Source organism: Trematomus bernacchii, unplaced genomic scaffold (genome assembly GCF_902827165.1).
Source record: "Trematomus bernacchii unplaced genomic scaffold, fTreBer1.1, whole genome shotgun sequence".
Classification (NCBI taxonomy): domain Eukaryota; kingdom Metazoa; phylum Chordata; class Actinopteri; order Perciformes; family Nototheniidae; genus Trematomus; species Trematomus bernacchii.
The window spans coordinates 1722750-1743838 of NW_022988066.1; the positions used below are offsets into that span (position 1 = coordinate 1722750).

The 21089-nt window shown below is 41.5% G+C and overlaps 3 protein-coding genes across 3 annotated transcripts in view; all 3 read right to left on the bottom strand.

Moving 5' to 3' along the window:
• LOC117474472 (lysyl oxidase homolog 4-like) overlaps positions 1-8836 on the bottom strand; it is a 20732-nt gene extending 11896 nt beyond the window's left edge. The window contains 4 exon segments of the mRNA XM_034120271.1: positions 5491-5702; positions 6327-6955; positions 7591-7859; positions 8766-8836. Coding sequence (XP_033976162.1) covers positions 5491-5702; positions 6327-6955; positions 7591-7858 — 1109 coding nt within the window. The 5' untranslated portion in view covers position 7859; positions 8766-8836.
• A 1706-nt stretch (positions 8837-10542) lies between these two features.
• Positions 10543-14891, bottom strand: LOC117474760 (tektin-4-like). Its single transcript, XM_034120762.1, has 7 exons — positions 14294-14891; positions 12755-12825; positions 12512-12655; positions 12317-12403; positions 11881-12016; positions 10919-11073; positions 10543-10831 (listed from the first exon to the last, which is right to left on the bottom strand). Exons 1-7 carry the CDS (start codon positions 14819-14821, stop codon positions 10618-10620), a joined length of 1335 nt encoding a protein of 444 aa, XP_033976653.1. The 5' UTR covers positions 14822-14891; the 3' UTR covers positions 10543-10617.
• A 1712-nt stretch (positions 14892-16603) lies between these two features.
• Positions 16604-18481, bottom strand: LOC117474476 (tektin-4-like). The gene is made up of 5 exons (XM_034120275.1): positions 18412-18481; positions 18169-18312; positions 17980-18066; positions 17544-17679; positions 16604-16759 (listed from the first exon to the last, which is right to left on the bottom strand). Exons 2-5 carry the CDS (start codon positions 18309-18311, stop codon positions 16604-16606), a joined length of 522 nt encoding a protein of 173 aa, XP_033976166.1. The 5' UTR covers position 18312; positions 18412-18481.
• Positions 18482-21089: the final 2608 nt, after the last annotated feature.

Here is a 21089-nt window from a genome sequence, read left to right on the forward strand (position 1 = left end):
ACACACACACACACACACACACACACACACACACACACACACACACACACACACACACACACACACACACACACACACACACACACACTCGAGCTGACCACACGCATCTACCAGTGCGACCACAGACAGGTGCAGTGTGACTGACGCCCCTTCATGAATGTGCTTGAATTAAATGAGTCACTACACCAAATATAAAGTTAACCGTATAACCAGATTCATGATGCAATTAAATATTTGGCAACCTAAAACGGGAAATGTTTCCTCTCCAGGAGAACCCCAGTATACCGGTAATCCACAAGTTATTAAAGTACCAATATTAGATGAGAAGTGTGTTTGGGGCTGGAGGGGCCTTCAACGAAACCTACAATAAACCCAGAGCCAGACAATCTGCTTTATGGAACAAAATAGCTGTTTGGCTGCCAAATGCTCAACTATCTTCACCAGCTGTGTTAAAAGGTGGAGTTTAATCAATGTAGACTTATTTATCAGACAGAAGGTAAACATATGTATTGTTTCTAGTAATATTACAACATTGATCAGTGCAATTTTAAGAAAAACATTTGAAAAAAATATTGTACTTTTTACCCCATGAACTGAGTACGATGTGTATTGGCTTGTGTCTATCTGCTTGTGTAATTATAAGCCTATCTGTGTGTGTCTGCACGGTTTTAAATGTTTTATAACTCGGTGCTAAATCAAAATGAGAGAGACGGCTGTGAGGGGGTGTTAGTTCATGGTTTGGAGAAGGGGGAGGAGGGGGGAGTGCTACCCATATAATTGCCTGCTCTGCTTGGCAGTGTCTGCTGTGCGGTCGAGCAGTAGCATGTTGGTTCACACACACCAGACATGGAAATATGCACGTACATATCAACTTTCCCTGCCTTGCCTCTGTAAAAATGAAGCTCTTTAAATCTGCAGCGTTGTTACCCAACCTTATGAATGCATTCTGGGAGACAAGGAGCAAGTGATGTAAGTCTCTATGAACTGGACAACTTTTATGTGCATTGCCTAACTTCACAGTATGAGGAAAACCATGTTCTTTTGGTTTTCACATAAGACACATTTAAGTTTTCCTGCTGAGGTAAGGTAAGGTACGTTTATTTATATAGCACATTTCAGACGCAGAGGCAATTCAAAGTGCTTTACATGATCATTAACACATAATAGTAAGACAACAGAGAGGAACACAATAAATAAACATAATGGAATAACAGATTAATAAAAACAATGCATTAATGAGATACAAAATAGTTTAAAAACGCCATTGTAAATATGGTAAGTGCTAAAACAAGTTAAAAGGCTTCTGGGTAAGCAGCTCTAAAAAGTAGTGTCTTTAGCCTCGACTTAAAAGAACTCAGCATTGGTGAAGACCTCAGGTTTTCTGGAAGTGTGTTCCATTTGTGGGGAGCATAAAAACTAAAAGCTGCTTTGGCGTGTTTGGTTCTGAGCCGGGGAACAATGAGTAAGCCCGCCCCCGATGATCTCAGAGCTCTGGGGGGCTCGTAACAGGGCAACATGTCAGACATATATTGGGGTCCCAAACCATTTAATGCTTTATAAGTTAGCAATATAATTTTAAAATCGATTCTGTAAGCTACTGGTAGCCAGTGCAGAGATCTGAGTACTGGGGTGATGTGTTCTACTCTTTTTGTTTTGGTCAGGACTCTGGCAGCGGCGTTCTGGATTAGTTGTAGTTTTCTAATCGATTTTTTACAGAGACCTGTAAATACACTATTACAGTAATCAAGCCTGCTAAAAACAAAGGCGTGAACTAGTTTTTCAAGGTCTTGTTGAGACATGAATGTTCTAAGTCTGGCTATGTTTTTCAGGTGATAGTATGCTGATTTAGTAATTGTGTTGATATGGTATTTGAAATTGAGGTCGGGGTCCAGAACTACGCCTAGATTTCTCACCTTTTTCTGAGAGCCAAAAACACAGTGGTGATTTTGTTCTTTGTCAGGTCGGAAACACACGTTTGAGCTGGGTTGAGGCTCTTCTCCATCTTTTAAGGAGATGGTGAGGAAGGGAGGTGAACAACAGCATCAACCCCCAGGCACAGAAAACAGGTTGTGACCGCAGCAGTGCAGCACTGCTGAATCATTTTATCCAGGAGAACACTTTCGTACTGCTCAGGAGCTTCAGCTTGATGCAAGTTTTTTGCAATTAGGACCACACAATACCATAAGCCACACTGGAGAGGGGATCTTACTGTAAGGAAAACAGAGATAACCTATTATTATACTGCATGAATGCAAAGCTTCCTGACTGGAGTAAATCGGCTCACTGAGGAGAGAGGTTCCAACAATAGTTCAGCCTTTAGACTGTCCCATCAACCTCCAATGAACCAAAACTCAAAGGGGTCATAATTATTTTCTTTCCATGAATTTTGGCTTTTCAGCTCAATTGCAACAAAGGCATAAAAAGGCCTTAACTGAGAAGGGGCATTATGGTCTCCTAAAAAGCATGTTCCCATACAACAAAACTGCATTATCTATTATGTTTTGAAGGAAACTTATTTTCTCCTGGATTATGTTAGTCTTTAACACATCACAAATATATTTTAAAGCTACTCTCTAATAGTCTGTGAAGCGTGAGTTGGGGTGGTGGATAGGTAGTGAATTGGTAGCTAAACTAAACACAGACCTGTCACCCTGGAGACCGCTGTTGTTTTAATTTCAACATTAACCATGTGTTTCAAGCTGCGACTGTAATACATTTGGGAGTGCAGTTTCGTTGTATGGGAATGTAATTTTATTGGAGACACGGTTGGGAGGGCTGAAGGAGCCGTGGGTTCACACAAATTAGAATAACTGAAGTTACTGTCAGCCTCAAAGAGAGTATGGATGTGATGAAACAAGGGAGCTTGAAATTGGCTTTAGTGCTTGCCTTTTGTAAGCACAGCAAAGTAGAGGAGTATTTAAGCAGCTGTAAAAAGGCGCTGAGCAACTTAACAGGCTGAGACAAATGCAGTCACACCAAAAAAAAAAAAAAGGAAACAACCACATGGTCTGAGAGGGAAGTGCTGACACAGCACAGGGTTTACAGCAGGTTCAGTTAAGAGCAGAGAATATTCTAGAGCATCTCTCAAACCATAATTATAGCTGTGGACACAAACCCAGAGAAAAGCAGGCATGGACCATTGACAGCAAAGTGGGTAACACCAGCAAGACAGGATGTCACTGTTATCACATCCTATCTTCCTTGGATAAATATCAAAATAACTCTACCATGCTTTGAGGCTGGGCACAGCAGTGCTTTGATCTAAACTCCTTACTCGGTCATAAACCAGAGTATTGGACACTTTTAAATATTGACCTGATGGTGGCCCTAGATGAAAGGTTAGGGGTTGTACAAGTTATCAAAATGAACTCTGACTAGGACATTAATGTTTGTAAAAAATATCATAGCAATCTGTCCTGTAGGTGTCGAGACATTTAACTAAAAAACACAAATGAAAGGTCAGGTGATCACCAACAATTCCTTGTGTTTGAACTATAAATGTCTGTAATAAATGTTGAGCCTTCCCAATCGAGAGAAATGGAGATTATCCACTGAATAAGTGAAACCTTTGACCTGCTGGTGGAGCTAAAAGAAGAGTCTGGGATCATCAAAGTTATGAGGTTTGATCCTCTGGGTACCATGAATGTCTGCATCAAACTTTATGGCAATCTATCCAAAAGTTGTTCAACCTAAAAAACTGAATTTTTAACCTCATTGTGATGCTGAAGTAAAAGTCAGGCAGTGACCAAACTGCATTATTCACTGAGGACCAATAATGCAAAATGTCATGGTCATCTATCCCATGTTTTTGAAAATGTTGACTGGACCAAACTAGAGGAATGGATGACGGACATTGGCATCCCAAGAACCATGGTTCTTGTGTCTAAATGGATAACAAACAAAAAAGTAAAACTTGTTCCCCATCTTTGATGTTTACTGTCGAACAAACATAGCTGCTCCTGTCGTCTCCCACATCGAAGGGAGGAGGTAGACAAAAAAAACAAACAACATTCTCCTGCCTGGTCCACTCTTTACACAAACCACTGGTCAAATTCTTGGCACAGTAATATGATGTTTCTCCACCCCAAGATGTTTTTCAGTATCGTTGTCCATATTTAAAAGTTTGCACCGGGAACATGCTAACCACCTTGGACCCGAAAAGTCTTCTTGACCAAATGGAATCACCTATTTGATCGAATTTCTGAGGTTTAGATTTTCTCACACTCATTGAGTATTAATTACTAAGCTGTGGTCAGTGTGGTTAACAGGGCAGCTGAGGAGAAGCTCTGCACAGCCGAGTTGGACACAAGGAGTAATCTTTGGCAACATTTCGAGACAGCTGGTGCAGGGCAGGTCAGCGGTCAGTACAGTGGTCCTGTTAGCCGTGCCATAAAAAGACCTCTGTGGGCAGACATGCGGACACACATTGGGTTGTGTTGAATGTGCACAAGCGTGTGTGTGTGTGTGTGTGTGTGTGCATTTGCGTGTTTATTCGTTTGTGAAATGCGTACATGGATTTTGGACAGGTCTTTTAAGAGACCGTGCGACGAGGGCGGGGGTATGGATTTATTTGCATGTGTGTGTATGTGAGGTATTGGGGTTTGCTATGGCATATGTGTAAAGGCTTTGAAGATGTTTGTAGTTTCTAAAGCGGGTATTGATGGCTAAAGGCAGACGATTTATGTTTCAGGGACATACAAGAGTTATGATCATTTACAACAAATAGAAACCTGAAGTTTTCCCTAACTAGCCTCTGTACTAGCTTGTATTAATGTAATTAATAACAATCATTTTAATGCTAATATTTTTGAATGAAGCTTGAATCTTAAAACTATTAGATACAGTGACATCCTGTACGTGAAATATAAATGTTATTAATGATCTTACAGAAAGATTGATACTCCAAAGCTGATATTAGTGGCATCTCCGCCACCTCTAAACAAGCCTGCTACTTTCCCTCAGACTCTCTATCCAAAAGGCACAGTTTGTATTTACACTTAGGCTGAATAGGAGTTCGTTTTCAGTCTGCCTTCCTGCTTTGGAAAGTGCTGCTGCACACAGTTTTAACTGAAGGTTTCTTAATTATATGAGATTAGAAACCATGTAAGGGAGGGTTCAAGTAAAGACACACACCATGATGATGATGATGATGATGATGATAATCTTTTCGTCTGGATCCGACATTAATAACATACTGTCTAAGACTATTTTAAAGGTCTGTGCAGGGGCCTCCTCAGCCAATGGGCAGACAGGCCGTGTTCGGCTAATGCCACAGTGGACATGTCGTGCCGAGTGTGGTTGTTCTAATGACAGCAGTTGAGGTTAACCTCTACTACAGGGGGAAGGAACAGCAACCCAGGCACGGGGCCGCCTAATCTGTGAAGGGATGTGTAGTCCACCGCACTTTTCCATCCCTTTCATAACACACACACGCACACACTTTTTCTGCCTCCCTCCTCCTGAGTCACTTTGCTGTGTCCACACTCTCACCTGTAGGCGTTCTGGTCAAACGCTTCTGCCGCAGGGAATCCTAACATGCCACAGACGACACGGCTGCTGCTGAGGTCCCAGCCCTGGTTACACACATGACGCCACCTCCCAGCATGCTTCACTTCCAACACTCCTTCCGTCACCAGATCACCATGGTTTTTGGCCAGCACAGGCCGAAGACGGGCCTCCTCTAAGTGAACCCTGTCAGATCCCTGCAATCAGAAATAATTCTTTAATGATGATAAAGAGTTGAGTATAGCACTGTTAATCCTGAATAAAGACCGCCACAGGATAAACTCTCTGACAAATTATAACAGTTAGCAAACATGACGCAATCTTTATTCAAACAAAAATGTGTTTGAAATATCTGCAATCGAGGAAAGAATAACATAAGATGACATGCTACGTCTGTAATCATCACGCTCTCTAATCATCCACATAACAGCCAGCAGGAAGGAAACCAACAGAAAAACAGAGAATTTGCTTAAAGTGTCACGATGATTACAAAATGGTCAGGAAAGTGTAAACTCTGCAAGTTCAAAAGGAAAGAAAGACAAACACAAGTGATAAATGTCTTGCAATTTCCTCTGGTCGGAGTTTCTTGCATGTTTGAAGAGAGGGGCTGTTGAGCTTCTGGTGGTTGAGTCCTGAACTAAACGCTGCGAAAGAGCTGGATCTGGAAAAGTTCTGGTTTTAAGTTAGTCTCTAATTAAACATGTCCACTGGCCTGTGGCTCCACAAATGACATTCATCTATGGGAGTCTGAAGAAAAGCTCGATTGGACTAATTATTTGCAGTGTACTAGAGGCTTTGTGTGTTTGTCAGTGTGATTTTACCTGTGTGTAGTGCACATCAGTCTCCAGTCCAACGTCAGGATAAACAGGCTCTGGTTCGACATGGTTCCCACTGAGCTGCTGCTGTCTGACATTCCTCGGCTGGGGCTGGGGCTGGATCTCTGCTCCTCGTCTCACGGCTGCGGGACTGTTCCTCTCTGTCTCCTGTCTCTGCCTGTAGGATTGGCCGTTTATCAGACGCGAAGGCAGCTCGTGCCCTTGTGGCATGGCTTGTTGGTTTGCTCTGGAACCGCCTCGATTCCTTCTCAGGATCTGGATCTCATGGCCATTTTCCTGTGGTGTGAGGTTGCTTCGACGAGAAGAAGTAGGGTTACGATGAAGGGCGATCTCATGACCCCTTCCAGGGGACGAGGAGATGAGGGCTGGGGGAGGATTTGACTGTTGTGGTTGCGGTGGTGGGTTTCTCTGTCTTGGCTGGTTTGGCTGCTGCCTAGGGGATGAAGGAGCCTCCTCTACTGTGACGGCGGGGGAGCCAGGTCTCCTGTCTGGGCTGCAAATGACCCCCAGGTCCTCAGCGTGGCTGCAGTCGTTGATGCCCCAACCATTGGAGGGACAGTCTGCAATGGAGAGCTCTGTGCCCGTGCAACGCACATTGTCCAACCAGATCAGACCTAGCAGCAAGAAAGGGTGGTAAGTTTGAGAATTTAAATATATAAAAACTTAAAGGTCTCCTATTATACTATTTTTAGGCATATATATTATAGGCCTCAGATATATAACAATATATAAAAAAGGAGAATTCTACCCAGATACTCAGCTAAATGCTGCCGTGATTAAATACCATATCATGTTCAAAACCACATCAAGGATTATTTCTGAAACAGTATGGAGCTCAAATGCTTTTTCTCTTGCGGGTTTACCACAAGGTGAGTTCCTTTTTATTTCCTGCTTTTTTACACATACTCTCTCCAGTACAGGTTAGCTCTGAGTGTTAGCGATGCTTGCTAATGTCAACAAAGACCATGTTAACTCCAAAACACGTCGCACATTGTTTCTGATAGCGAGTTTCTGATAGGGCAGTGGGTGTAAAGCCAGCCCACATTTCCGATATTATGTCATATCGGCAGCAAATCTGGATCAGCTCCGTTGTACCCCCGTTTTTAGAGATTTGGGTACGGAGGAAAGGAGAGAGGGTTTTGTTTTCTGATACTTTGTGAGTTCCCTGACACACCGGGGACACATACTTATGTATAAAGAGCTTTAAATAGTAAGGTGTTCCAAACGAAACACAATTTGGTGGACATACCTTGTCCCTCGCCAAACTTGGCACTGTGCGCCCAGGTCAGGCCGCGTTGGTAGCCCAGCTGTTGGCACACCACATTGGCCAGGTTAAGGTCCACCTCGTCATCACACACTGTGCCCCATGCGCCATTGTAGAACACCTCCACTCGCCCCTCGTTTGTATTGCGCCGACCTACGCCTGCCAGACGTACAAGCATCTCCTGGCCAGACAGCGCAGGGGGGTAGAGCAGGAGCAGGAGGAGGAGTGTGGACAGTGAGCTGAGGCACAGCATCCTGCAGGGGGAAACAGAAGAAGAGATGAGACCTCCTCATGGGAATGAAAATGGAAGCGGTGTGATGTAAGGTAAAGAGAAGTAAAACAGAAAACAGTAGATGTATGTAAAGCAGGAGCTCCTAAATATATATGCACATGTTACCACAAAAATCCCAAAAATCACACAAAGCCATGGAACTCACATTCCATACTCTGACTAAACATATAATTTAAAACTTCTCGTCTAACCCTAATGGGACATTGTGCTGTAAAATGAAAGATTGATAGATGTTTTTTTCTTTTTAAATAATCAGTCATTTAAAGGACAGTCAGGGACTTGAGGAACATAGTGGAAGCGTAGCACTCAGTCTGAACCAGTCAGGGCAAAGGGAGTAATAACCAAAGCTAAAAGTAGCCTCTCAGTCCAGCCAACGGAAACTTTGGCTTTCCGCAAACCCTCAACCTTAGCTGCATGCATTTAGCCAACAGACACAAATGCAAATAAACACAGTCATAAAAATGTTCTCACACATAAATAACGCAGCAGGTCTGTGAGAGATATTTTGGTTAATGAGCAATGATTCATTTAACCCTGAAACAACCCTATAAAACCCTATTTTCTAATAGATGGGAAGAAACTGGTGAAATAAGGAGCAAGAAGAGAATAGATTTTGAAGATGAAAAATTCCTTATAGTAAATTCATCCAGCCAGGGCTCAATGAAATTCTGCTTTCATTAAAACTAAATGCAACGAGCCTGAGCAAATATAAGTTGATGCAAGCGAAAGGGCATAATTAAGGTTGTTAAAGGAGGGATGAGGCGTGGGTGAGTTCATGCAGGTGCAGGGATAAAATATTTCATAATTAAGTTTAAGTACAGTTTGGCAATAGTTGAAGTAAAGAGAAAAATGCTGAAGCCAAACTCACCTGATCTCAGCCTGGAGTCACGAGGAGAAAGAAGGGAGAGAGCTCTGGAGGAAAGGAAGGCAGTGAGCTTGGTCCTGCTGTCTCTCTTTTCTCCTCTTCTCCCTCCCTCTTTCTTTTTCTGTCACTCCCTCAGATCTGCTACTTCATCCATCCCTCCCATTTTCTTCATTTATGCAACTTTTTTTTTCTCTTTTTCATAAGGTCACGTTTGTCCTATCCATCACCTAACGTCCATTTAACCATGGAAATCAGTGAAAACACAAAGGAAATACAATCTGAACATGATAAATAAACTTCAGGTTACTTGTAGTCAAATCAGACATACTGAATAATTGATGCACCCCAACATAGATTTATGAACACTTACTTTAGTCACTTACATTATATTGCTACTCTTTTCAAATGAAGCCAACCACTTTCTCACAGGTCACATGGGCTCAACTTATAAAAGTGTCATTTTATAAGGATTTTCTCTCACAAAACATGTTAAATACTGTAAAATGCATGGTAAGAGAATATTAGTTTTATTGTTTGTGCCCTGAACCGTGTGTATCAAAGTCTTGCCCAATCCTAATTGAAACTCTAAAAAAAAAAAAATTACTTTCCCTTCTGATGTCTGAAAAACTGAAAGGGCGTGCATTTTCATACCACACAATGGTAAAGTTACATGCTCACACACACACACACACGCCACAGTGCTGGCACCGTCCCATGCCCGCAGTTGGTGGTGTCATGACATAAATACTATGTGCTGCGCAGTAAGAACGGAGCCTGTCTGAACTCTTCTTTCTCTTTGCATGAAGTTCAGTTTCGTAACATCCTCAGTCGTGGCACCTCCTCACATGGAGGAAGCTCTCTAAGAATAGAGATGGATGGAGCTCCATATTCAAAAAACGGAACAGCACGTAGCACGTATTCCTAAAGATGACACTAGAATGCTTTGACGATAACAAACAGACCCTAAAACTAAATATGCAGTCAAAAATACAATTCAAGTGTGATTTATGTCAATTGTAAAAAGTTTAGATGCTTCTTTTCAATTGTTCTTTTGTTAGATGACTTTAGAAATCTTGACGTTCTTCATCACTAGATTTAAGTGCGGTTCAGCAGAGAAAAAGAAAATGGATAACAACAGGTAGCTCGTCTTAAACAACACAAATTTCATACACATATCTATAACTGTGCTACTAACGTAAAACAATTGGTTACATCTTAATCTGTGTGATTGAAGATTTTATTTTTTTAACCTATAAAATATACCTACAGTAAAGACAAGCAGCTCACTGTAATGAAATGTGACATGAGACAATATATTGAGGCTCAAGAGCTCCCTCTCATGGAGTGGATATTTTGTATACAGTAAATGCTACAAGAGAACCATTTAAAAGAATATAAATACAGTTTCTGAGTACATCTTTCACAACTGCCTTGTACCCTGTTTATATTGTATATTAAACTTGACTGTTAAACTTTAAAGGGACTGCAAAGCCTTCTTCCCTTTACATTGTGACTGTATTATGTTTTGTTAATAATTTTGTGTAAGAAATGCTGTAAAACGTATCAGTACAACAGTGTATATGGAGATCAGTAAGCAACGCTGCAGTATTGTTTTCCTTATTACACAAAAATGAATTCAGCACGTTGTTGATAGTTGTCAGTATTAGTGATTTTGTGAATTTAAATACTTTTAAATGTGTTGTTTAATAATCAATTTTCAGGCTTTCTTGTTTTAATTTTGTTTTACTGATCCTCACAACACAGGACAAAAAACAGACAATACAATCCAGGATGGTAACATTTGAAAAACAACAAAATTACTACATTTCACAAAAACACTCCCGAGTCATTGCTTTCAGTATCCTAACAGTTTGGAGGCCGCGGGGTATCGTTTTCGGTGGGTCATGCACTTGTCTCTCTCGATGAACAGTGAGTGGGTTTTGCAGTTAATGTCCTTCTCGAGGGTGATGCGTGACTCTTCCAGGTGGGACAGGGAGCGTCTGGCCTCACTCAGCTGCTGCTGCAGGGACGCCACAGTGGCATCAATCTGCCTCACCTCCCCTTCCAAACTGCAAACACGGGAGCAAACCAAATTAAGAGGGGGAAGAGGACACACATGGAATGAGACTCTGCATGTGTGTGCATTGTTAGTTTACCTGAACTGGGGCTGATCTCTACAGAGCTCCATGTTGGGTCTGAGGGAGCGGAGGTAAAGTCTGGACTGGGCTACTCTCAGTGGAGCCTCTTTGTTGTGGATGGCTTGCTGCAGCAACACAATGTTCCTCTCCTGGGCCCCAATCTGCTCCAGGACCTACACACACCATCACAAAAGAGATATTAAAGGTCTCCTATTATACTATTTTCAGGCATATATTATAGGTCTCAGATATATAAAAAACATGTCTCTGAAGTGTTTTACTCAAAATACCAAACAGATCACCCATTCTAGCCATGCCTCATACCCCTCTATTTCAGCCCTGTTAGAGAAGTGCTGATTCTGGGTCCGTAGATTTCAATTTAAAACAATTCGGAAAAAGAAAAGAAAAGAGGGGGGGGGATCTTATGCCTGCTCATGCAGGAGAATTCTACCGGCAGATGCTATGCTAAATGCTGCCTTGATTAAATGCCATATCATGTTCAAAACCACATCAAGGATTATTTCTGAAACAGTATGGAGCTCAAATGCTTTTTCTCTCACGGGTTTACCACAAGGTAAATACCTTTTTATATCCTGCTTCTTTACACATACTCTCTCCAGTACAGCGTTAGCAATGCTTGCTAATGTAAACACAGACCATATTAGTTCCAAAACACTTCGTGCATTGTTTCTGATACAGCGACGTTTCTGATAGGGCCGTAGGCGTAAAGCCAGCCCACATTTCAGATATTACGTCATGACCGCAGCAAATCTGGATCAGCTCCATTGTACCCCCGTTTTTAGAGATGTGGGTAAGGAGGAAAAGAGAGAGGGTTTTATTTTCTGACACTTTCTGAGTCTCCTGGCACACCGGGGACACATATTTATGTATAAAAGACATCAAAAAGTGCATTTTGCATAATAGGGGACCTTTAGACAATGAGTCACACTGTCAGTCTGTGTGTTGGTCTGTTTCTCTACCTGTGCCAGCTTGGTCTCCATCTGGGTCTTGGCCTCTATCAGCTCCTGAATGCGCCGGCTGAAGGCTCGGTCCACACTGGAGCACTGGAATTCCAGATCTTCAGTGGTGTCCTGCAGCACCTGCTCCACCAGCAGCCTGTCAGTCACACCAGCATCACTATATTTACATTCCATAATGTGTAACAATGGGCCTATTGCAGAAAATATATACAAACAAATGTCTTATTTTTGCGTGTATCTATGACTTGTTCTTATTTTGTAAGTATCATTCAGATTTCTGGAATTAACGACAGTTTTTCTTATTGTTGCTATTTTCTTAGATAGTAGTTAAACGTTTACCAGTGTTCGAGAGAATTCTTACAACGATAAGAACAAACAGGTGGTTTTTTTCACTGTCCACAAATTGTTTGTCTGACACAAGGAAACCCAACCCAACCTGAGACTGTGGGTGGTTTGTTCTTCCTGCTGGGCCTTGTTCAGGTTGTCCTGTGTAAACTTTGTCCACGATGTGCAGTTACACACCCTACAGAAGGACACATGACACATTGCATGATAGTTATTCCCATTGTTTCTCATTTTATCTGTTTCTCAGATGTGATGATGATACACAGTCATACGCAAACTGACTCACTGGTCCTGGAAGGTGGCTGAGCTTGGGTGGTGCCGTGTGTCTGGGCTCATGTTACTGTGTCTTCCACTGTGGTCATCAAAGTTGTATGCCTGGTACTTGTCAGACCAATCCATCTCCAACGTCTGCTTTGCCTCTCGGTTCATCCTGACACACAGAGACACAAACCCAGGGATATTTAGTGTGAGCTTTAAACTAAAAAGGGCCTTTTACATTTGTATTTTTATGTTGAGATGTTACACTCACTTGATCTGACTGACAACTTGAGCTGTAGTTCTCTTCAGAAGAGCCTGGACACTTCTGATCAAGTCCACTTCCTGCAAAACACACCGTCACACACAACTTAGTGTTTATCCTAGTGAGCCCTCTGCTGGTGCTGTTCTCCTCTGACACAAAACTCACTAATAGACACTTGATCCGGAGAATATTACTGTGGAGCACAACTGAGCCAGCTTTTTATTGGTGCTCTGAAGGTTACTTTCTCATTGTTGGATAAATTATTTGATCAATAAAAAAATGGAAAAATTTAAAAACTGAAAAAGAACTCTAAAAGAAGCTAAATATACATTCAATATAATTTAAGACAAGGAATAAAAAAGAGCTGGTGGTGGACTTCAGACGGTGCTAACCGGTATACTTTCACCTGGCTGCTATATCGCTTGTAAATTGTGTAATTTCTAGTTTTGTATCTTTTGTTTGTATGCATGCTTCTTGAGTGATATACTTAGATATTAAGCTACCTTTGGCTCTTTGCTGTAAAAATCGTAAATGTCCCCTCTGTGGGACGAATAAAGGTATTCTGATTCTGATATTCTGAGACATCCTGTAATAATATGTAGACTTTTCAATAGAGAAACTGCTTACATTTCTCAACAGTAATCAGGTCATCGGTTCACAAGACATTGAATCTATTAAAGGTCCCATGTCATGCTTTTCCGGTTATTACCCGTCCCCTTGTGTGTTATGTAGCTTTTTGTAAACCGTCTGCAAAGTCACAAACCCTCAAAGTACACCCTGGAGCGAGTAAAACTCTAACACAGAAAATACCTGTCTATGCTGCCCCAGAACGCCTCGTTGGAGATTTCTCTTTTTCTTCCTGGGTACAGTGACGTGCCCATACCCAAATGGACCCATTGGTCCAAATGGACCAATCCGTGGAGCCGTTACGTTACGTCCAATCCGCGGACTTCCTCACACACACTCAATCTTTTCTCAGCTGCAGCTCCGCCGATTTCTCCTCCCTGAGACGGCGGGACGCGGCGAGGCTGTGAGTCGGTGTGTGAGGACACACACAAACTCCCAGCCAGGCTGCGGGTGTGTGTGTGTGTTCGGGCTGGGTTTCACTGTGTCTCGCTGTCTCACAGACGGCCACTGGGCTCATAGGGAGGGGGGGGGCAGGAGCTCCAACAAGCCGTTTAGGACAGAGAGTGAATACACATACTATACAGAGATGCTGTATGAGAAACCAATGTGATTTTGGAAAATTGCACAATATAAATCTATTCTAGTAGACCTCAACAATGGAATTATGATCAGTGGAAATGGCCATGACATGGGACCTTTAAAGGAAATTCAAATATCCAACCTAAGACTAACTTCACAGTGGTATATTTCTCCAATTAATTATGAATTTATCCAAATATTATTTTATTCTTATTATACCTATTGCTTGAATTTCAAATTCATATTGAGATCTTTTTTAAATGCAAAGACAATGACCCTTATGTCCTGTGTCAGTGTTATACAGTTCATACAGCAGTACATCAACGTAAAACCAATGATCACCTTCACCAGCTCCTCTTCCACGGAGTCTCGCACCAGGTCTGGTCCCAGTCTCCGGGCCCTGCAGCTCAGATTATCGGTGGAGATGGCATACGGAGTCTCGGAGGCGTCCAGCGCCTTCTCCAGCCTCGTCTTCAGCGCCAGCAGTGACTCTGTGTCGGCCTGCAGCTGCTCGATGTGCCGCTGCAGCTCAGACTTCCAGCTGTGGATCTCATGCAGTCTCTCCCCCAGGAGACGCGTCCCCTCACCCTGGGTCTTGAAAGTGCCTGCCTCGGTGTCCTGGTGCAGAGCTTTGGACTCTCTTTGGATGCTCCGGGCTGCGTGGCTCTCGGTGCCGGCCTGCTGGAGGATGCTGTGGTAGTTGGAGAACCATTCAGCAGGGCCGTATTTAGCGGAGCGGTAACCGGCTGTGGCTGAGCCCGAGGACGGCTGCGGGACATCCGGCTTTACAGAGAGGTCTCTCTCCTGGACCCCCTGGGCCACAGCTCTGCTGTCATAGTGGGGCCTTGACACTAAGACCTCGGAGCTCATTTTTTGCCAATTAAATTACAGCTACAAAAAATACGTGAACAGATCAGGTGAATTAAGCCGATGTTGTTATAAAAGCAGTATCAGTTATGTGTCCACACTCAAGTCCTTAGGCAGACCAAGCTGTGTGTTTGTTTGGTGTTGCCTGGTTACTCATCTTGGCAGGAGCAGCTTTGGCTCAGGTGACTAGTTACCAAAGTTAAATGGCAACCCTAGTAACTATTTAAGTCTTACATACATAGTAGGTTATATAGTAATGGATCATGAATAATAGAAATATCTAGGATCCACTCAAACTCTTAATTAGTGTACAGAGTAGTTGTAGCTTGCTGCTGTTCTCTGTACTTCTTTGTAATGTATTTTATTCTTGCTGAACCTGTGAACTTACATCCTCTTCACAGGTGATAATAAAGATAATAGAGTTTGTAATAATGACATAAATAAAAGTAATGTAATAAAAAATACACACACATTACTCAATATACATTTCTAAACATATTCACCATTTCCAGGTTATAAGACCTTTTAATGAATACCAGAACAAGCAGAAGGCTTCATTGTGCGCCATGTTTGTGTCTCTAGGAGTGTAAGGATTATTGTCGCCTCTTGAAGCCACTACTGACATTTGGTTTAAGTTTTGTTTTCTACAGAATTCAGATCACACTCCCATCAAATCTTTGTTACAATTCAGCACCTGCTGACTTCATTTCCTGCATGAACACACATTCATATAACACACCAAATTCAGTCACAGTTATGTGTGTTTGAGCATGGTGTGTATGTAATGCACACCATGCTCAAACACACCCTTCACTTGAATTTATAAATTATGACCAGGGCAAATGCCACTATTAGGAAGACAGTAGTTACAATAACAACTTTAAAAGCGTTAGTCAGTATAACATATGAAAAAAATACAGAATACAGTGCACTTCCTAAAAAAGGCACACAAATAGCACACTCCTCACACATATATTTTCAAACAGCAGAAGTGGCACTTAACACCCCGACTGAGTTCCAAGCATTTGTTTCATGTTCCTGTTTAATTTGAAATAGGGTCATTGTCTCACTGTTGGGTCATAAGAAAGGAACACACACACGCACATATACTTTTGATATGTTTGACAGTGCTATGTAAAGTGGCTGACCCGTGCAAACACGCTTCAACGGCCCAAAACACTTACATGAAGGTGTTTCTTCATTTGCACGTTTTATTTTTTATTTGCATCGTGGTACAGGTAGCGCTTTTCTCCTAATGGAAGTTTGTTGGGCCTACCGTAGATATGTGTCGATTGTTGAAATGTGGTTATGAAACAAAGGATCATTACAATGCGGGGATATATGGGGGTTTAACACTTAATTGCTTAGATTTCCCTCAATAAATTCACGTGAACTGTTTGTTTCTCACATACAGCAAAGTACAAAATGTACAAAATATAATGTGGGTAAATATCACACCCGCAGTGTCAGCAGTTCCTCATTTTAACCAATAGCGTGCTATAACACCCCTTGCTGTTGAATACCAACCAACTATGTGCTATATGTGCTATATGTGCAATATATGTATATGCCGTTAATAACTGCAATATATACCTGGCTGCTAAATCCTTAGAACTGCTACAAGATGTGTATTTTGTAAATTGTGTAACTTTTTATTTTATTATATTTTTTATTATATTATAACTTTTTTTTATTTTAATACTTTTTTATGCATGCTTTTACGTAACATTAAGCTGTGTTTGGCTCTTTTTCTGCTGTAACAACGTACATTTCCCCTCTGTGGGACTAATAAAGCATTCTGATTCTACAGAGCTCCATGTTGGGTCTGAGGGAGCGGAGGTAAAGTCTGGACTGGGCTACTCTCAGTGGAGCCTCTTTGTTGTGGATGGCTTGCTGCAGCAACACAATGTTCCTCTCCTGGGCCCCAATCTGCTCCAGGACCTACACACACCATCACAAAAGAGATATTAAAGGTCTCCTATTATACTATTTTCAGGCATATATTATAGGGTCTGAAGTGTTTTGCTCAAAATACCAATCAGATCACCCATTCTAGCCATGCCTCATACCCCTCTATTTCAGCCCTGTTAGAGAAGTGCTGATTCTGGGTCCGTAGATTTCAATTTAAAACAATTCGGAAAAAGAAAAGAAAAGAGGGGGGGGGATCTTATGCCTGCTCATGCAGGAGAATTCTACCGGCAGATGCTATGCTAAATGCTGCCTCGATTAAATGCCATATCATGTTCAAAACCACATCAAGGATTATTTCTGAAACAGTATGGAGCTCAAATGCTTTTTCTCTCACGGGTTTACCACAAGGTAAATACCTTTTTATATCCTGCTTCTTTACACATACTCTCTCCAGTACAGCGTTAGCAATGCTTGCTAATGTAAACACAGACCATATTAGTTCCAAAACACTTCGTGCATTGTTTCTGATACAGCGACGTTTCTGATAGGGCCGTAGGCGTAAAGCCAGCCCACATTTCAGATATTACGTCATGACCGCAGCAAATCTGGATCAGCTCCATTGTACCCCCGTTTTTAGAGATGTGGGTAAGGAGGAAAAGAGAGAGGGTTTTATTTTCTGACACTTTCTGAGTCTCCTGGCACACCGGGGACACATATTTATGTATAAAAGACATCAAAAAGTGCATTTTGCATAATAGGGGACCTTTAGACAATGAGTCACACTGTCAGTCTGTGTGTTGGTCTGTTTCTCTACCTGTGCCAGCTTGGTCTCCATCTGGGTCTTGGCCTCTATCAGCTCCTGAACGCGCCGGCTGAAGGCTCGGTCCACACTGGAGCACTGGAATTCCAGATCTTCAGTGGTGTCCTGCAGCACCTGCTCCACCAGCAGCCTGTCAGTCACACCAGCATCACTATATTTATCTTCAATAATGTGTAACAATGGGCCTATTACGGAAAATATATACAAACAAATGTCTTATTTTTGCGTGTATCTATGACTTGTTCTTATTTTGTAAGTATCATTCAGATTTCTGGAATTAACCAAAGCTTTTCTTATTGTTGCTATTTTCTTAGATAGTAGTTAAACGTTTACCAGTGTTCGAGAGAATTCTTACAACGATAAGAACAAACAGGTGGTTTTTTTCACTGTCCACAAATTGTTTGTCTGACACAAGGAAACCCAACCCAACCTGAGACTGTGGGTGGTTTGTTCTTCCTGCTGGGCCTTGTTCAGGTTGTCCTGTGTAAACTTTGTCCACGATGTGCAGTTACACACCCTGCAGAAGAACACATGACACATTGCTATTCACATTGTTTCTCATTTGATCTGTTTCTAAGATGTGATGATGATACACAGTCATACGCAAACAAGGACTCACTGGTCCTGGAAGGTGGCTGAGCTTGGGTGGTGCCGTGTGTCTGGGCTCATGTTACTGTGTCTTCCACTGTGGTCATCAAAGTTGTATGCCTGGTACTTGTCAGACCAATCCATCTCCAACGTCTGCTTTGCCTCTCGGTTCATCCTGACACACAGAGACACAAACCCAGGGATATTTAGTGTGAGCTTTAAACTAAAAAGGGCCTTTTACATTTGTATTTTTATGTTGAGATGTTACACTCACTTGATCTGACTGACAACTTGAGCTGTAGTTCTCTTCAGAAGAGCCTGGACACTTCTGATCAAGTCCACTTCCTGCAAAACACACCGTCACACACAACTTAGTGTTTATCCTAGTGAGCCCTCTGCTGGTGCTGTTCTCCTCTGACACAAAACTCACTAATAGACACTTGATCCGGAGAATATTACTGTGGAGCACAACTGAGCCAGCTTTTTATTGGTGCTCTGAAGGTTACTTTCTCATTGTTGGATAAATTATTTGATCAATAAAAAAATGGAAAAACTGAAAAAGAACTCTAAATCTCAATGTTCTACTTATGTCTGACCAATGGTTCAGAAGCTAAATATACATTCAATATAATTTAAGACAAGGAATAAAAAAGAGCTGGTGGTGGACTTCAGACGGTGCTAACCGGTATACTTTCACCTGGCTGCTATATCGCTTGTAAATTGTGTAATTTCTAGTTTTGTATCTTTTGTTTTTATGCATGCTTCTTGAGTGATATACTTAGATATTAAGCTACCTTTGGCTCTTTGCTGTAAAAATCGTAAATGTCCCCTCTATGGGACGAATAAAGGTATTCTGATTCTGATATTCTGAGACATCCTGTAACAATATGTACTCCCACATGGACAGTGTATACAATTATGCATTGATTTGGGGTTCAAAGGGCTCATGATGTCCTCCGATGACCTTGGAGCTCATTCTTTGCCAATTAAATTACAGCTACAAAAAATACGTGAACAGATCAGGTGAATTAAGCCGATGTTGTTATAAAAGCAGTATCAGTTATGTGTCCACACTCAAGTCCTTAGGCAGACCAAGCTGTGTGTTTGTTTGGTGTTGCCTGGTTACTCATCTTGGCAGGAGCAGCTTTGGCTCAGGTGACTAGTTACCAAAGTTAAATGGCAACCCTAGTAACTATTTAAGTCAGGGATGGGTAAGTTGGATGGTGGTGGGGGCCACATAATGTATGTACTGGCCACCAGGGGGCCGCAGATTCACTTGGAACACACACACACACACACACAAATTGCATGTATTGTATGTAATTGTGTGAACCTAGCGAAGACACTCTGCTGTTCCTCAGCACCGCTCCCCCTCCCTCCCGCTGAAATGATGAATGAAAAGTGTATAGTAATCATAGATAACACGGCAGGGTCCGTGACAGTTTGTTTTCATCTGATTTCAAATAAACAAAGTCTTGGTTTTTAGAATATTAAACTTGTTTCGCCAAATTCAGATGATAAATACAACTTTTAAGCTTGTAACGGCATAATTACAAGCGGTAACTTAACGTCACAGCAGGCATAACAACAGCCGGTGTTTCTTGAGTGTTTCCCCGGGAAATTGGGATATATATTTTTGAAATCCTCTGGAGCAGAGAGAGGAGCTGTGGATTATTGTTATTGATTAATGCATCAGTGTTTCTTAGGGTCAAAAACACTAAACTCACAACTTAAAATGAAAGCATTTAGTTTATTTAATAAAAGAGCACATGTTCAATGTGAAAAGTGACAGTAGATATAGATTAGTTGCAATTTGGTGCTATATATATATATATAAATAATTTTTTTTTATAATTGTTCTTTTTTTAAACACCTTGAATTTCAGGGGGGGTGCGGGGCTCCGTTGGCGGGGCGCAGCGCCCCTCCAAGACAATGGCAGGGAAAACACTGCAGTACTACAAATACAAAAATAAAAAAATATTTTTTAATTACATATTTTATTAATTACGTTGTTTATAAATTAATCTTAGGGCCGCAAAAAGAGGAGGTGGGGGCCGCATTTGCCCATCCCTGATTTAAGTCTTACATACATAATAGGTTATATAGTAATGGATCATGAATAATAGAAATATCTAGGATCCACTCAAACTCTAATTAGTGTACAGAGTAGTTGTAGCTTGCTGCTGTTCTCTGTACTTCTTTGTAATGTATTTTATTCTTGCTGAACCTGTGAACTTACATCCTCCTCACAGGTGATAATAAAGATAATAGAGTTTGTAATAATGACATAAATAAAAGTAATGTAATAAAAAATACACACACATTACTCAATATACATTTCTAAACATATTCACCATTTCCAGGTTATAAGACCTTTTGATGAATACCAGAACAAGCAGAAGGCTTCATTGTGCGCCATGTTTGTGTCTCTAGGAGTGTAAGGATTATTGTCGCCTCTTGAAGCCACTACTGACATTTGGTTTAAGTTTTGTTTTCTACAGAATTCAGATCACACTCCCATCAAATCTTTGTTACAATTCAGCACCTGCTGACTTCATTTCCTGCATGAACACGCATTCATACAACACACCAAATTCAGTCACAGTTATGTGTGTTTGAGCATGGTGTGTATGTAATGCACACCCTTCACTTGAATTTATAAATTATGACCAGGGCAAATGCCACTATTAGGAAGACAGTAGTTACAATAACAACTTTAAAAGCGTTAGTCAGTATAACATATGAAAAAAATACAGAATACAGTGCACTTCCTAAAAAAGGCACACAAATAGCACACTCCTCACACTTGTCAAACAGCAGAAGTGGCACTTAACACCCCGACTGAGTTCCAAGCATTTGTTTCATGTTCCTGTTTAATTTGAAATAGGGTCATTGTCTCACTGTTGGGTCATAAGAAAGGAACACACACACACACATATACTTTTGGTATGT

Coding starts and splice junctions, on each gene's coding strand:
- LOC117474760 (XM_034120762.1), bottom strand. CDS start 14,821: ATGAGCTCCGAGGTCTTAGTGTCAAGGCCCCACTATGACAGCAGAGCT. Junction 12,826..14,293: donor TGGAAGAGGAGCTGGTGAAG/GTGATCATTGGT, acceptor TGTGTTTTGCAG/GAAGTGGACTTGATCAGAAG. Junction 12,656..12,754: donor CAAGTTGTCAGTCAGATCAA/GTGAGTGTAACA, acceptor TCTGTGTGTCAG/GATGAACCGAGAGGCAAAGC.
- LOC117474476 (XM_034120275.1), bottom strand. CDS start 18,311: ATGAACCGAGAGGCAAAGCAGACGTTGGAGATGGATTGGTCTGACAAG. Junction 18,067..18,168: donor TCAGCCACCTTCCAGGACCA/GTGAGTCCTTGT, acceptor GTTCTTCTGCAG/GGTGTGTAACTGCACATCGT. Junction 17,680..17,979: donor CAAACCACCCACAGTCTCAG/GTTGGGTTGGGT, acceptor TGTGACTGACAG/GCTGCTGGTGGAGCAGGTGC.